This window comes from Mustela nivalis (genome assembly GCF_964662115.1).
Source record: "Mustela nivalis genome assembly, chromosome: 7".
In the NCBI taxonomy this organism is placed as follows: domain Eukaryota; kingdom Metazoa; phylum Chordata; class Mammalia; order Carnivora; family Mustelidae; genus Mustela; species Mustela nivalis.
In genome coordinates this window covers 23,249,174-23,265,367 of record NC_139026.1, presented here as the reverse complement: position 1 = coordinate 23,265,367, position 16,194 = coordinate 23,249,174, and the positions used below count along the sequence as shown (strand labels likewise).

General features: G+C 38.5%; 1 protein-coding gene across 6 annotated transcripts in view; it reads left to right on the top strand.

Annotated features, from left to right (window-relative positions):
* The window catches only part of CFAP54 (cilia and flagella associated protein 54), a 311,472-nt gene that overhangs the window by 220,621 nt on the left and 74,657 nt on the right, over positions 1-16,194 (top strand). For all 6 annotated transcript variants that reach the window (XM_082739254.1, XM_082739253.1, XM_082739250.1 and 3 more), the window contains 8 exons: positions 3,972-4,077; positions 6,361-6,508; positions 7,331-7,488; positions 7,656-7,832; positions 7,934-8,060; positions 12,863-13,018; positions 14,560-14,665; positions 15,829-15,922. In XM_082739254.1, the coding sequence (XP_082595380.1) occupies positions 3,972-4,077; positions 6,361-6,508; positions 7,331-7,488; positions 7,656-7,832; positions 7,934-8,060; positions 12,863-13,018; positions 14,560-14,665; positions 15,829-15,922 (1,072 nt within the window). The remainder of the gene's footprint in view (positions 1-3,971; positions 4,078-6,360; positions 6,509-7,330; positions 7,489-7,655; positions 7,833-7,933; positions 8,061-12,862; positions 13,019-14,559; positions 14,666-15,828; positions 15,923-16,194) is intronic.

Genomic DNA, 16,194 nt, shown 5'->3' with positions numbered 1-16,194 from the left:
TATATATAAAATATATGACTATATGATTTCCTATAGAAGAATATAGAACTCTTTTCTTCAAACTATTTTAGAGAGGAACAGCAGCCCTAGAAAACATTTCTTGTTGTTTATCTTCCTTCTTTCCCCAGCCCTCCACATGTCTGACACCCATGGAAGACATGAGTGAAGGAAGAAGGAAACAAGGAAACAAGAAACTAAAAATCACAAAATGGCCACAGAAAGGAATGTCATTTTAGAGCTTTAATTTGAAAACCAGATAGACATATGCAAATAATGTGCAAGTATATCAGAATCACTCCTATTTTAAATACATGAACCTGGCCCTTGGGACAAAACCTGCAGAAACTTTGATGTTATTGCCTTTTTGCAGTGGAGTTGTCATTTGGGGAAGCCTACTGTCAAGATGAATGAGTTTTTCTTATGTGAACTTTACCCCCCACGAGCTTCTGTTTGGGCACTGCTGAGAGTGTTGGACAGTCCCTTTCCCAAATGATGGTTAGCTTGACATTTTATGATACTTCTAATAAAATTATGTGTCAAGGAAATTGAAAGGCACATTCCCTAGGGTGACAGGTAGAGTGAGCTGCATGGATTTTATGAGAACAAACTGACCATTTTTGTCATGAATGTTAATAAGAAATAAATGGGATCAAAGTTATTCCAACTGTATTTCTACTTCTTTTAGGGATGCCTCTCAGAGTCCTATCTTTTTTTTTTTTTAAATAAGTTCCTTTCTGTTCTCCTTTATATTTAATTTATTGTCTAAATGGGATAACATTTGAGCCTTTTAATTTTGTGTCAGAATGAAACGTCCTTCCTTGGGGATTCTAGAGTGTTTATAGTGAGTAATCCTCCTACACTTTCTGTCCCTCTGGTGGAGAGCAGAAACTAGAAATTTTCCATTGTGCACCTACGTGGCACCAGGAGGATTAGGACATACTAACATGTTTATATTTTATTCATTAAGTTTTTGGGTTAGCAAGATTCCAAACCTCATACCTCATTTCTCTTAAGTCAGAATTTAGCTTTCAGAACCAGAAGGATGGGGTGGGCACCACATCCTTCTTCCCAGGCCCTCTTGGATCCTTCCTGTGCTAGCCTCTGAAGCTGTGCAGGAAACAGGGGGCCTTCGAAACCAGTGTGTACACTTGAGTATCGGGGAAGGGTGTCAGGGAGAGGAAATTGCATTCCCATATACATACTCAATTCATGTTACATCTTTTGTTGTTTTCTTGCTGTTTATTTAGTTTTATTTAAATAAAAACTAGTAAGGTTATATAATCACAAATCATACCTTAGAAAGCATTCTAGAAATAATCTAAACCATTTTAATGACTCCGTAGAATCTTGGGAGTTTAAAATTCAGTAATTGCAGGAAGCTTTATATTCTAGTTAATAACATAGAAAAAAATCAGCTTGGTCCCCCCCATAAGCCCTGGCCTACTCAATACACAAAATGAGAACTGCTAGTGTGCACTGAGCATCATCTAGCTGCTAAGCATTCTTATGTTCTAAGCACATCCCATTCTTTAGGTGAACTCTATGAGGGCAGCGACTGTATCTGCCGCCCTTAGATTTGTTCCTTGCCCATAGGAGAACAAGTGTCAAAATAAATACCTCATTTAATCTTTAGAATGATTCCATTTCATGAAGTTTGCAAAGTAGAATTCCAAGCAAAAGGCAGTCAAGGGGACAGAGAGGTCCTTTGTACTGATAAAAGATGTAGTCAACAATGACTATGAAGCCACTATAAATATGGCACCAAAACAAAACCAAAATTGTTAGACCTGTGGAAAGACAGAGGTCATGCTATCAGCAGCAGTGAAGTGTACAGGCTCAGGGGCCAGTTGCCTGGGTTCTAATCCTGCCTCTTCTTTCTAGCTGTGTCACCTTAGGCAAGTCACTTAACATTTCTGTCTCCATTTCCTGATCCTGATTATCAAGTAATGATGACAATAGTATCTACCTTGTAGGTTTGTGGTGCAGGTTCAGTAAATTAATTCACACAAAGCACTTAACACAGTAACTGACAGGTTGTAAACACTCAGTAAATGCCAGTTATTGTTTTTTTAAACGATTGTAGAGAGAGAGAGAGAGAGAGAGAAAGAAAATCTCTGTGAACAGAGTATGTGTGTTAGCACAGTGTTTTCAGCTTTTAATACAAAATGCAGACAAAATAGAAGAGGGTTTAAAAATGTAATTTAAAAGTTGAGCATATGTACACACTCTGGGAACCTACGAACACTGTACCTTCTCACAAGCATCCATGGACACGTATGAAGCTTTTCATATGCTTGGCCAGAAACCTTCGTAACTGACCCATAGGAAGAAGTGTACCGACCACAGTCCAGGGACATGGGAGGCCTCTGGAACATATATGGAGGGAGGTGGTAGGATCTGATTTACCTCTTGATGAGGTCGTTGTGGCCACTGTGTGGAGAAAGGACCGCAGGAACAAGAGCCAGAGCAGGAGGCTGGTCAGGAAGTTCCCATTCATGCAACCTGACAATGATGGTGGCTTGGATGAAGGTGCTAGCACTGGAGGAAGCGAGGAGCTGCTGGCTGGTACCCATATGCTGAAGGTCAAGCTGACAGAACTTGTTGATGGATTGAACATAGAGCATGAATCAGTGAGGGAGCAGTGGTGATCTGGACTCTGCCTCTGGGATGGAAGACAAGGGAAAAGGGGCAGGTTTGGTGTAGGAGGCAAAAGCTAGAGGACCTGCTTTTAACCTATTCTGTCAGTTTCCTAGGGCTACCATAACAAAGCACCAAAAACTGGGTGGCTTTGAGCAACAGAATTTTACTGTCTCATGACCCTGAAATCAGTGCTCCAAGATTACAGTGTCAGCAGGGCCAGGTTCTGTCTGAAGTCTCTAGAGAAGAAGCTTTCCTTGCTTCTTATACCTTCTGGTATTTGCCCATAATCCTTGGTATTCCTTGGCTTGTAAAGGCACCACTCCAGTCATGTGACTCTCTTTTCCCTGTGTGTCTTTATGTCACCTTTCCTCTGTGTATATCTGTCTCTCTGTTCAAATTTTCCCTTATTATACAAACCAGTCATATTGGAATAGTGTCCACCCTAATAACCTCATTTGAACTTGGTTATTTCAGATTACCACCATTTTGGGGTACTGAGGGTTAGGGCATCAACATACCTTTTTTTTTTTTTTAAGGTTTTATTTCATTGTTTATTTGGGAGAAAAAAAGAGAAAGAAAGAATGCATCTGAATGGGGGGAGGGGCACAGGTAGAGGGAGAGAGGGAATCTCAGGCAGACTTCCCACTGAGCACAGAGCCCAGCATGGGGCTCACTCTTTAGTCCCTGGGTTCCTGACTTGAGTCAAAATCAAAAGTCAGACACTTAACCAACTGACCTACCCAGGCACCCCTTTTCTTTCTTCCTTTTTTTTTATTTTTATTTTTTGAGAGGACAGAGTTCAACCTATAACACCTGTTAAATATAATTGTCTATTAACTATCCAAGTGGGGACTTAGGTAGATAGGTATATTGTCCATTTGGCTTTTGCCCATTCTTTCCATGTTATAAAATATTGCTACAGAGCATCTTCAGGTATATGGATTGTTCCTTTTTGGTTTCATTTTGGAATAGATTTTTAAAAGAACTCTCGGAATATATATCATTAAGATATTTCGAAGAAGTGTGACATCAATTATAAATTGGTTTAAAGTACAAATGAACTTTTATGTATGGAACAACAGGAAGTCAGAAGAATTCCCATCTCCAAGGTTCTGTTTTCTTTGTTTAGTACATTTGCCTTTGGTACTTCTAGATGCTGATTAAGCAATAATTTAGTGTAAGAGTTTCCAAGTGTATAGCTTTAAATAACAAAGTTCTATAACCTTGAAAGGTGGAGAGCCACACTGTGATACATATGAAATGTATATGTATTCATTTTGTTAGTGAGATTGTCAGTACTAATAAGATTTAAAATATATTCTCTACTTTAGTGCTGCGATAGTATTTTCTACGCTTAGACTTCTCCAGGATTCAAAACTTTTTAAAAAGAAGGGAGTACAAGATGACACAGAGAATTCCATCTCTCCAAGAGCTTCTGTATGTATGAATTTAATGTTTCTGTTTACAGTACTTACTATATAATAACTGTTGACATGATTATTTGGATGAAATAAAGGGGTAAAGTAGAAAAAACAATGAGTTCAGAGTGAAAAGGTAAGTGTTGAGGCCCCATTTATGCTCTTCATTTAGTGGTGTGTTTGGGCAAGTCCCTTAAACTTTAGAAGTTTTTTTAATTAAAAATTTAATTTTTCGGGGCACCTGGGTGGCTCAGTGGGTTAAGGCCTCTGCCTTCGGCTCAGGTCATGATCCCGGGGTCCTGGGATCGAGCCCCTCATTGGGCTCTGTGCTTGGCAGGGAGCCTGCTTCCCCCCGCCCCCTGCCAGCTGCTCTGCCTACTTGTGATCTCTGCCTGTCAAATAAATAAATGAAATCTTTAAAAAATTTTAATTTTTCATTTAAATCTCATTTGTGAACTGATGGAATTTGGATATAATAATCACTAAGGTCTTCCAGTATTCTAGATCACTCCAGTATTCTAGATCTGATTTGTTTAGCAAATAAAGTTGTTTCACTTTATTTGGCTTTTCATTTTACTTTTGAATTTATTACTTTGGCATCATCAGCATGAAACCTGCATTATTTCCTACCTTAGATTTCTCTAGGTAGATTCTTCCACATTTAAGCCCTGAAGTCTGTTTGACAACTGGTGTCACAAATTCTTTGACATTTTATTGGACTTTGACAAGACCAAGTAATTTAATAATAATAAAGGGTTGTTTAGGATTAAAACATAAAGATTCATCACATAGAATCCTTGCTCATTATTTTAAGCTTTACTAATAAAATTGCTAATATCTAGTGTCATTACAAATAAGCAAAACTAATTATCCTAAATAGAAACTCATTTCTTACTTATTAAAAGCAATAAAAATGCTAAAAAGCAAGCTAATTCAAAAATTGACTTAGAGGAATGGTTGCTAGTTGGAGGCTATTTTGCCTCCCAGGGGTTATTTGGCAACATCTGGAGACATTTCAGTTGTTCCAAGTAGAGAGAATGCTCCTGGCATCTAGTGTGTGGAGGTCAGGGATGTTACTAAACATACAATGCCCAGGACAGTCCTCCACAGCTACCCATAGCACTGAGGCTGGAAATCCTGGTTCAGATTAAGTGTCTGCAGTAGTCACAGGAACTTTAGGCACCGAGAGATTAAGGTATGTGCATAGGCCTTTTGTCCTGAATTGCTAATCTAAATCCTTGACTCCTGGAGTACTTGTTGTGTCCATTTCTAGTCACTCTAGTCCATCCTTGAGGCCTCTGTTCACTTCTTACTCTGTTCCCAGTGCTGGCTTACCCTCCTCTTCTGTGCTTCCTACCTGTCTCCCCACATTCCAGCCTCCAAGTCCTGATGGCTGCTCCTTGGTTATTACGTGTTGCCAATTGGTTGGAGCTCTCAGAGGTGCAGAGCGGGAACTTCCTAGAACAAATGGGCATTGTTCTAGATGATTTTAAAGTTTCCAAATGTCTAGTATATGTGCTGCTGAAGTGAGCACAGTTTCCCAATTTCTAAAATTGATCCCCTACCCCCACTTGGGAAAACCTCCCTTTGTCATTCCCTCTCAGACGCTTTGGACATTGGTCACCCCTTTGTAAAGTACAGTAATGAAGATGGGAAATCATTTATAATACATGTTTGGAACATGAGCAACATACAGCAATGAATTAAGATGGGGGTGCTCTAAGTTCAGAAGGATACAAGTTTGAATCCCACTTCTGCCAAAACATAATGGAGTTAAAGCAAATATTTAATTTCCTCGGTCTCCATTCTCAAATCTGTAAAACAAGTAAAAATAACTCCTCTTTGGCTTTTGGGAGAATCAAATAAGATAATGTGTATAAAGTATTTGGCATAGTGCCTGGAACATAATACGTATTCCATAAATATTAGCCACTGTTATTTATTATTTTTCAGCCATTAAGATAATGTTTATAAAATTTTTGAAGACATAGGCACCATGGATAATATAATTTGCAAAGAAAAATTCAGAGCACAAAACTATTTTCTATAATGGGTATAGGAAGAAAAAGAAAAGTTGAAAATCGGTATGCCAAATATTAATAGAGGATGGTGGGATTGTGAATGATTTTTTTATTTGGTGTGTGTACTTCTTACATTATAGAATGTGCAAGACAGTTTTCCAAAATTAAAAATTTAATAGTATTAAATGATATCAGATGCTTCTCTTAACTCACATTTAGCATTAGGCTAGACCTTTAACATTATTCAATGGCAAGATAACCATCATTTTCATGTTGTTTAGGCTACTGAAAATAAAGATGCGAATGAGTTTTTAGATCCCGTTTCCCTAAATTCTCGAGAATATTTCAACATTCATCTCTGGTTGAGGTGCCGCTTAGCACTGGTGACTGCTTTTGTTGCACAGATTCATGGCATTGGAATCGTGACAGGTACAAATATCCTATTTTCTTAATCCAAGTTTTCATAAAAATTAATTTTACTCAGGTAATGGAGGTTTTATTGAGATCCATTTTATTACTAACATTTTCTAACTTTTATAGCTTGATCTGTTTCCAGAATAAAAAATTCATGTCATTAACCAAGAATAATCATGTCTGTAGTCCCTTGAATCACTGATGTGTGGCATATATGTTTCTGATGTGTGGAGAGCAGGTGAGGCGATTTCAAAATGCTAACATGCAGTTCTTCGTATCATTGAGGGAGGCAGCATAGCTTAGGGGTCCTGAGCACAGACTTTGGCTCCAGGTACTTGATCTGGGTTAATGTTTGGTCCACTACTTTCTCCCTGTGTGATCTTGGCCAAGTCCCTTAATCCCCCTATGCCTCAGTTTCCTCCTTGGCAAAAATGGAAAAAATTTCACCTACTTCTTAGGGTTATTGGCAGTCTTAATTGGGTTAAATTTATAAAGTTTTAGATGATAGCCTGGCACATACACATGTTAATTCTTACAGCGATTAATAATTCTCTATTTGGAAATCTACCTATCCACTCATCTCTGTTCATCTTCCATATTAATTTTTTTTCATGTAGCATCATTACTTTTGCAGCACTGGGTTACCCTAAAGTACTTTCTCCCAAATTGCAACACATTTATTTTTCATGTTTTGTGTAGAGTCTGTTTTCCAACTTTATATCTTCCCATTCTTCTGTATTATTCAATAATCCTGTGATGGATGGATATTGGGGGTGTTATGCATATCTAAATTTGCTTTCCTAGGGCATTTTAGATAACTGCATTTATTTACTTTAGAAAACGATATGATAGATTACGTCAGCCTCATCAGTGAAGTGTGTGAGGAGGCAAAAAGTGCAGGCGACAGGGAGCTACAGGCTGAGATCTTGATGCAAGCTGTAATCATTGGCCTACAAGAAAAGCATCTAAAGACAGACATCATAACCAAGCTTCAGGTAGGAAAGAAACCTCTTTCACATTGATATTTACCTAATGATTCTGATTAGAGCAAAAGGAGAGAATTTTAAACTCCCTTAGATTCTGAATGCATAACAGTTTGGCCAGCTCTTGTTTCAGTGAATTGGAAATGGGACTATCAAAAGGAATAATTTTATTTTCATAGGCGATAATACATTTGCTAGAAGAAAGTGAATTTATTTCTCCTCGATCTCATTTAACCCTGGCAAGAAGCATGCTTTTATTGGATGACTTAACAAAAGCTGAGAAATTCAAGGAAACTTCTTTAAAAACAGAAAAATTACATTTGTTGATTCGGTCTCACAACATTCTTATTGAACAGGTGAGCATGCTTTTGTGTCCTCAAGACCTAGAAACTCATTTCTGTGTCTTCTGATTCTAAACCACATTAGTTAGTTACTAACTACAGTGTTCCTTTTACAGATGCTGACTTTTGGAGAAACAATTGAATTTCCTTTATCAAACACTGACTATGCAAGTCCATTACAGCCTTTGAAAAATATCTATCTTCCTCATATCATGTTATTAGCCAAAACCAAAATGAGAATTGGTAAGAACATTTAAACACATATTACACCCAAGTCACTGATAAAAAGTTTTTATTTTCAGGCAGGTTGTGAGAGGAGTGCCTTCAAATGGGATAATATTTATGAATACCAGGCTTCATTTATTTAAACAAATAGTTTTTATTATTTACCATGTGCCAGACTCTGTGTGGGGTCCTAGGAAGTTACTGGAGATTAACAGGATATAGTCCCTGATCTTTAGTGTGGGAGACAAAAATAAGCAAGTAAACAAACCATATGGAGAAGGGCATATTATATTATAAATATTGTATGAACACTTTTAACATTTATGAAATATTTCTAGAATTTTATAAACATTTGTAAAATGTTTATAAACATTTATAAAATTTAATAAGATAAATATTGTATAAGATAAAATGTTTATTTGGTAACTACCAGACAGAAAATCAGTGAGGATATAGAAAGCTTACGTATAGTAATGATTTATATATAGGTATGTAATTATAAATTGTCAGTTTTATGAAAGATGTGGATGAATTCTGCTGATAAAGAATAATGAAGGGAGGGGAGCCTATTTAGATAGAGTCACTAGGGGAGCTCTCTGGGGAAGTGATATTTAACCCTAAACCTTAAATTGCAAGTGACTAGTTCTGTACGGTGGAGGCAGAGAGAGCCTTGAGTGGTAGGTTCCGAGATTCGGATGAGCGTGACCTAATCTAGAACTGTGGGAGACCAATACAGCCTGATCAGAGTGGACTACGGAGTACCTCATGGGAGGAGGTGAGCTGGGATGGTTTATGTTTCAGATTACCCTGGCTGCTGGCTGAAGACTAGATTGTAAGGTAGCCTGGAGCCAACTGCAAGTGGACCTTATGGGAATTGTTGGAGCAGGAAACCAGAGGCATACAGCTCTTGGGAACCAAGGTGGAGCCAACTGGTGCTGTCCTTCTCAGGAGCTGACAGATTGTTTCAGTCTTTCTCTAGGACACAGTCTCTGGTCTTTGACTCAAGGCTTGCCTCCCTTTACCTCCCCAGCTTTTGCCCAGCTCAAGAAGGCAGAAAATCTCTGTGTTCTAACCCTATATTAATCATGCCTTTTTCAGTTCTGTATTTCTGATGCTTTGACATCTAGGGGTATGCTGATCAGGGAGGGACTTCCCAAGGCTAGCAGGTTGCTAGAAATTAGCCAAACGCTATCTTCTAAGCATGTCTTTTACATGCAAACTGTTCCAGAACCCATCCTCTGAACCTTTATTGGACTCCCTTATTGTCCGTTGCTGGGCTCTGACACGCTGAGCCACTATTTTTCTGCCCTAATCACCCTGGGGACAGGTATCAGACTCCTAGCAGAGCACACTGAAATTATTCAAACTCATTAATCCTAAACCTGTTTGGCAGGCTTACCCGAACCGAATCATCCCCTTCTACAAAATTCAGAATAAAGGTTCTGATCCACATTTTCCCCTTGCTCCCTCCACCTCCTGACTGACTTTTATGCTTCTCTATGTGGTGTAGTGTGCCCCATCCTCTGGGAAGTGTAACAGTCGTTTCAGTGGTGGTTGTCACTGGGCCTGTTCACCTCATCACACCCGAACATTAAAAAAACCTGCATTTTAAAACATTGCCCTTCACCTTCTGGGACCCATTTGCCTCCTGTACCAGGGGCTGCTCAGTTCAGGAGAGGCTGATGATTGGACCAGAACAGAAAAGAGAGGGCAACAGAGGTGTGGTCAAACCATCGTCTGTCCAGAATCTTCTCCCTAATGTCCTTTCTGCTGCACATTCCCCTCATTATTATTGATCATTATTATTATAAGATTTTTCATCATCATCATCAGATAAGAATTTTGCCATTTTGGGTAAATCGCATCACCTCTATATTGTTGAAATTCGAGAGGCCTAGCTGACCTCTAGAATTCCTTCCAGCAATCTGATCGCTGGAGAGCTATTTTTGTGCATTTCTAGTCCACGATTTGTTATATTATCAGTATATTCAATTGCCACAAGAGCTTAAAATACAGATTGTGTTAAATTGTACAGATTGTGTTAAATCAAATGTATTCTCTGCTTTCATGACTCCCTAATCTTGAAGAAGTGTCACCACTCAGTGACAATAGTGCCACGGTTTTTTAGACTCACTTGAGGCAGAACAGCTTGCTTTCTGTTATATTATATTAAATACAGACTTAAAAAACAAAACCAAAAGCAGATTTTCTGTCAAAACAACATCAGTTTCACAACTTCTTTTTCACAGAGTTGATGTTTATTGGAAACAGGAGCACTTCAATATTATGAAGCATAAAATCATCTGATTTGATGCTTTCTCGACAGTTTTCCTTTATAGTGAGGCTATACATTGCATCACAAGAATATAGCCACGTAAATAATTGTTTTTTTCTTTATGAAAGCCTCTGACAGAAAAAGTCATCTTGAAATTGTTTTTATAAAACCCAAAATAAGCATCATGGTTATTTGAGATCATTTTCCCCCTTAATGACAAAACCTTGAGCTTTCCCATAATGAAAACATGGATTACTGATTGTATAATAGGTGTGAGAAAAGCTGCAAGAATGATGCTTGGGAGTGGGGATATAAGAGGGAGCCATCTCTGCCCTCAGAGAGCCTGTTATCAAGCTAAGGAAACAGAGAAAGAAAACTGTTGGTAATTTCTGTAACAGGTCTCTTCCTAATTTTCACAAAAATCTAGAAGACAAATCTAGAAGTATTTTTAGTGTATATTAATACTTTATTATATATATAGTATATTTTTCCATATATCGTACCTATAAATAAATATATACCTGCTTAAATTACATGAAGATACTTGATATTATTGTCTTATATTAATAAAAAGCTGTAGTATAATTTGAAACCAGAAGTGAGTCAGATAAAAATGGGAGCTGTGTTGAAATATGAAGTTGTATTGGACGGACGATGTTAGCATATCCTTGCCTGGGATCTACTCACAATTGGTCACTGTTGGGATGAAGAACATGGACTCTGGAGAAAGATTTCTGGTCCATTTTCCTTGAGCAGTTCACTTTAACTCCTCTGGGCTTCAGTTTCCTCTCTCATAAAATGTGGTTCTCAAAAAAAAAAGCCAGTACCAATCTCACTGGCTTATTGTGGGATGAATGAGTATGTACCTTGTTTGAAGGGCACCTACTTCGTGTTAACAGCATTGTAGGTACTAGCGATTCTCACTGCTCCAGGGCTGACCTCCTTGCTCTCCTGGGAGCACCCTGGAAGCAAGGCTCAGTTTCTTCATCTCTATCTTCTCCGCAGCATGCCACTAAACTGCCTTGTCCAGAGTCAGGGCTCTGTAACATCTCCCTGGATAAGAGCAAGAGAAAGAGGGAGAGGTACATTTTTCACACCATCTTTCCTTTCATTCCTCAACTAAAAATTTATCAAAAGTTCTTGGTTTCTTGAAAACTCTTTGCAGGGCATAGCATTTTGGAATTGAAACATTTCAGAACCCAAAGAGACCTTACATATTTTTTAGTTCTATTGCCTCATTTTTCAGAGGAAGACACTCAAGACCCAGAGGCATGTTGGGATTTGTTCAAGGCCTCAAATGACATGGTAGTGCTGGTGACCAGCTCAGACCCAGCACTTCAGCTGGGACCCAGTAGCTATATCAGTCTGCAATCCTGCACTACCTTCCTGTTTTTATTTCTCCACTGTGTTGTTCAACTTTCCTCTTGATGAGTATTTCCCCCACTGCCTTCTACTCTTTATCCCAATATTTTCCTTTTTTAAAATTACCAAAAGACAAGGTGATCATCAGTGGTCAGCCCCAGTGGCCAAATTCTCTAAGAAGCCTTCCCTAGCCTTTCTGGAGTCTGGGCGAAGGCCCCTGTAACCTGCTACCACATCGTCCTGTGCTTTCCCTGCCACACAGTTGAGCACACAGTATTTTAACTGCTGCTCAGGCCATTCTCATTCTCCATTGTCATTGTTTAGAGTGTGTGTCCTGGAGCCAGACTTGCCTCAGTTCTGATCACAGCCCAGCTACTTATTAGTCACATGAATTTGGACAAATTACTTAAACCTCACTGTACCACTGCTTTCTCCTCTGTAAAGGCAGTGTACTAATGAAATCCAGCCAGAGTTGGGAGGATTGCATGAGAAAATGTTTAAGTCCTTGGAGGGGTATCTGGATTGTAGGAAGCACTTAAGAAACATGAGCTCTTATTTTTCTCTTTTCTCATTTTTTCCCAATGCCTCCATATTATCCAGCACTCAGAAAATATATGCTAAATAGCTATCTGTCTGTCTGTCTGTGAGGGTACACAGATTAAATCTAATGCCTCTTCAACAATACAACAGTCCTTCATTATGTTAAGTGATGATGGGACCACACAAGAAGCCCTTATCCAAAAGCCTTCTGCCATCTAGTTGCAGTGACAAAATATGCATAGCGAGCAACCACTAATAGAGCTGAAAAGAAACAAAATTACTGCCTATTAATATATGCAAATTTTTATTGGGAACAATATAAAACTTCATAAAACTTCCAGATGTTTCCCTGCTAACAACCTCATCTTAGGAACACAGTTGTTTTGTAGAACATAATGAAATTTTAAGAACTGAAAGAGACTTGAGAAATTATCCTTCATTTTAAAAATGAGAAAACGTCAAAATTTATCAAAGATAAAGTTACATAGGGCTACTGTTGTAGTGCATTGAAATATTTGGGTGCTGAATTTTAAGAAAATATTTCTTAGATGCTAAAAAGCAAAGACTAGCAGAGTTCTTAAACTGATGGTGAGAAAAGTCTGAGTAACTTGGAGGCTTATTATGAACAACCTATTCCTTATAGGACATACAGTGGCCAAACAAGTATATTATACCAGTAAAAAGAAGGATCCCTCAAAGTGGTTCCCTGCCCTTCATCTTTTTGAAATAGCACTGAAGCTCTGTCAGGTATCAGCAACAGAAGAACATGAGGTGGAAGCTGAAATTCTTTTTCAGAAAGGTAAGATGTACTTGGGGTCAGAACTATGATAACGTTAATGGAGGGGCGCCTGGGTGACTCAGTGGGTTGAAGCCGCTGCCTTTGGCTTGGGTTATGATCCCAGAGTCCTGGGATTGAGCCCCGCATTGGGCTCTCTGCTCCGTGGAGAGCCTGCTTCCTCCTCTCTCTCTGCCCGCCTCTCTGCCTACTTGTGATCTCTCTCTGTCAAATAAATAAATAAAATCCTTTAAAAATAGTTTATGGAATTTTTTCCCTATTAGTGATAGATTTCTTGAAAACCTGGTCAGTGACTATAAAAAAATTACAGGTTTTACACAGGGCTTAGTGATGCAAAGACATTGATACCCCTGCCAGACTCAGTTTGGGATAAAGAGAACACTGCTTATTTTAAGTTTATATCAAGAAAGGGAAAAAAGTACTGCTTCTTAGTTTCTTTTATAATTATAACTGACCCTCAGGCAAAATTTCATGTTTGACTCAAAAATGTCCTTGTCAGCCATTTAGCTACAAATAATGTTTCTTAAATAATGTGGGAAGACATCTTTTATGCATAATTTCATTCCTTAGGTAGGCATTTTAGTTAATTTCTATAAAAGATACATACCCATTTAAATTAAATAGCTATATTTATAAGTTACGTACAATACATGTTTGTATAATATGGTCATATAATTTTACTGTGGCTGTTTTAGCCATGAGAAGAGTGATGATGATGATTGCTATCATTTGTTGATCATCAATTAGATGAAAGGCACGGTAGTTGTCAGTGTTTAACATCTCATATTGCTAATTCTTACAATAGCTCTATAAGATATGCATGGCTAATCCTAGTTGACAGCTGAGGAAAATGAGGTACAGTCTGGCTGCGTAACTTTCTCTAGGTCAGCAGCTTCTAAGTGATAGTAGCCAGATGTGAACTTAACAGCGGGAGGCTCTGTGCCCTTTGTGCAGCCCTTCACATGCTGCATGAAAATTGGGAATCTATTTCATATTGATAAAAGATTTCCCTTTCTTGCCCTTCTGGCTACAGAAGTGCCATTCCAGTGAAGGCTGTGGCTCACCATTAGGTCTGAGAGCTGTGTGAGCCCTAAAGCATTTGCATCATTTGCGATTGTTTTCAAGTGTTTGTTGACTTTTGGGGCTTTATTTTAACAGAGTTGTTTTCTGTGATATCTGCAATACTAGACAGAGGAAAGAGGACATGGATGTAGACAAATGGAATGAGCCCTATAGAGGAAAGGAAAGTACAAAGGAAGGAAGTAGAAAAATAAGATGGTAAGAACATTTGTGTCTGGAAAGCCAAAGGAGGCTTTGACTCAGTGTTTCTCACTAAAGGCAGAGTGAGGCTGGAGGCTCCTGGGGAAGGAAGCAAAGGATCTTTCACTATTAGCTGACCTTACCGCGAAAACAACAGACAGATGGGCTAAAAGGACAGCACGTCCAATTTTCTGAAGTTCCAGCATGAAATATTTATTCTGAAGTTCTAAATGATAGAAAAAGGAAAAACCATTTATATATATATATTTTTTTTATTCTTTCAGGCAAAATAGAACGTCAAATATTGATGGAAGAGACATCTCCAAGCTCACAACTTGGGAGTTTATTTGAAGCTATACAGCTAAGCTTGAGAAATGATCAAAACTCAGGGTAAAAAGAAAATCTTTCCATTATTATAACTATAAGTGTTTTGATTTAAGCCCTATGTTTTCATAGTACATTGAACATTCAAGGCTGGCATGCCTGGGAGACCCCCTTCCCACCACAGGGCTCATTCACTGGGGTTCTTTGTCCAGCAGGTTTACTGACTTCCTTTTCAAGATCGTTGACCTTGGCTCTGACCAAGGCTTGTTTTTACAGTGATGGTTGATGATGGCAGTTATCACGGTGGCATACTAGACTGTGAATTTACTTCTAGTCTTTACTCACACTGATCTCCTGTCTATCCCAGGATTCTAGCAGCCTCCCATGGATGTGAAATTGTATCTAGAAAGGATTTGTGTGGATGTTCACTCTGTCAGCAGGACCAGGGCTGGCCAACTTAATTCTATATAAAAATCATCTTAAGAATGGGTATATGGGTACCTGGGTGGCTCAGTGGGATAAAGCCTCTGCCTTCAGCCCAGGTTGTGATCTCAGGGTCCTGGGATCGAGCCCCTCATTGGCTCTCTGCTCAACGGGGAGCCTGCTTCCCTTCCTCTCTCTCTACCGGCCTCTCTGCCTACTTGTGATCTCTGTCAAATAAATAAAAAAAGAAAGAAAGAAAGAAAGAAAGTGAGACTATGAGATTGTTACATGATACTTTAAAAAAAAAAAAAAGAATGGGTATATGCCAGTATTATTACAACTACGCTGATTTAAATGGCCCCAACTGACAGGTTGGATAGTGAATACACAGACCTAATCCATACCAAATCACTGCTTTCTGCATGACTCTGTGTGTCTCTTTCCACTTTAGTGTAGGAGGATAGAAAGAGAGGTCTGGTTTGCAAGGCAGGTTCCTTAAGACCTGATTTTCACTTATTTAGTGCTTTGTGTGCAGGACTATTCTAGAATGGTCTTGATGCTGGGCTTCAGAGAGTGTTGCCAGCACAGGACAAGGTTGAATGTCTCTTTAATAGCTTTCAATTTCAGTAGGGAGGATGGTATTGGTGTCTATGCCAACAGCACTATGAAAAGAAGGTATGAGTCTGGGGGACAGGTACTAGTTTTGTCTATTTTTACCTTTCATTAGCTCAGAAATTGTAGAAAATGATGCAAAATGATTATGAATGGTGAAGCTATTTAACAAGTACAATGTTATATCATTTTAGGTTGATAAGAGACTCCTACTTAGAAATGGCCCTATTATTTTTACATATGAGGAAGCCAAAAGCCAAACTTTCAACATCACCATTAACACTTACGGTAATAAACTAATAAACTATTTTATTGTATATCTTAAGTTAATTGCCTTTGAACCTGCTATTTTGGTAACTCTGTGCTAGACCTAATGAGACTGATTTTCCTGTATGACTTGGAGAAATTAATTCGCTGCTTTATAGTCACACTCATGTTTAAATACTTCTTTGGATACTTTATATAAGGCTCTGGAAATAGAGTCCATGTGGACATTTTTACCTGTTAAAATGTTATACATGAAATATAGGTATGTGTAAATACTCTAAGTTATTCATATT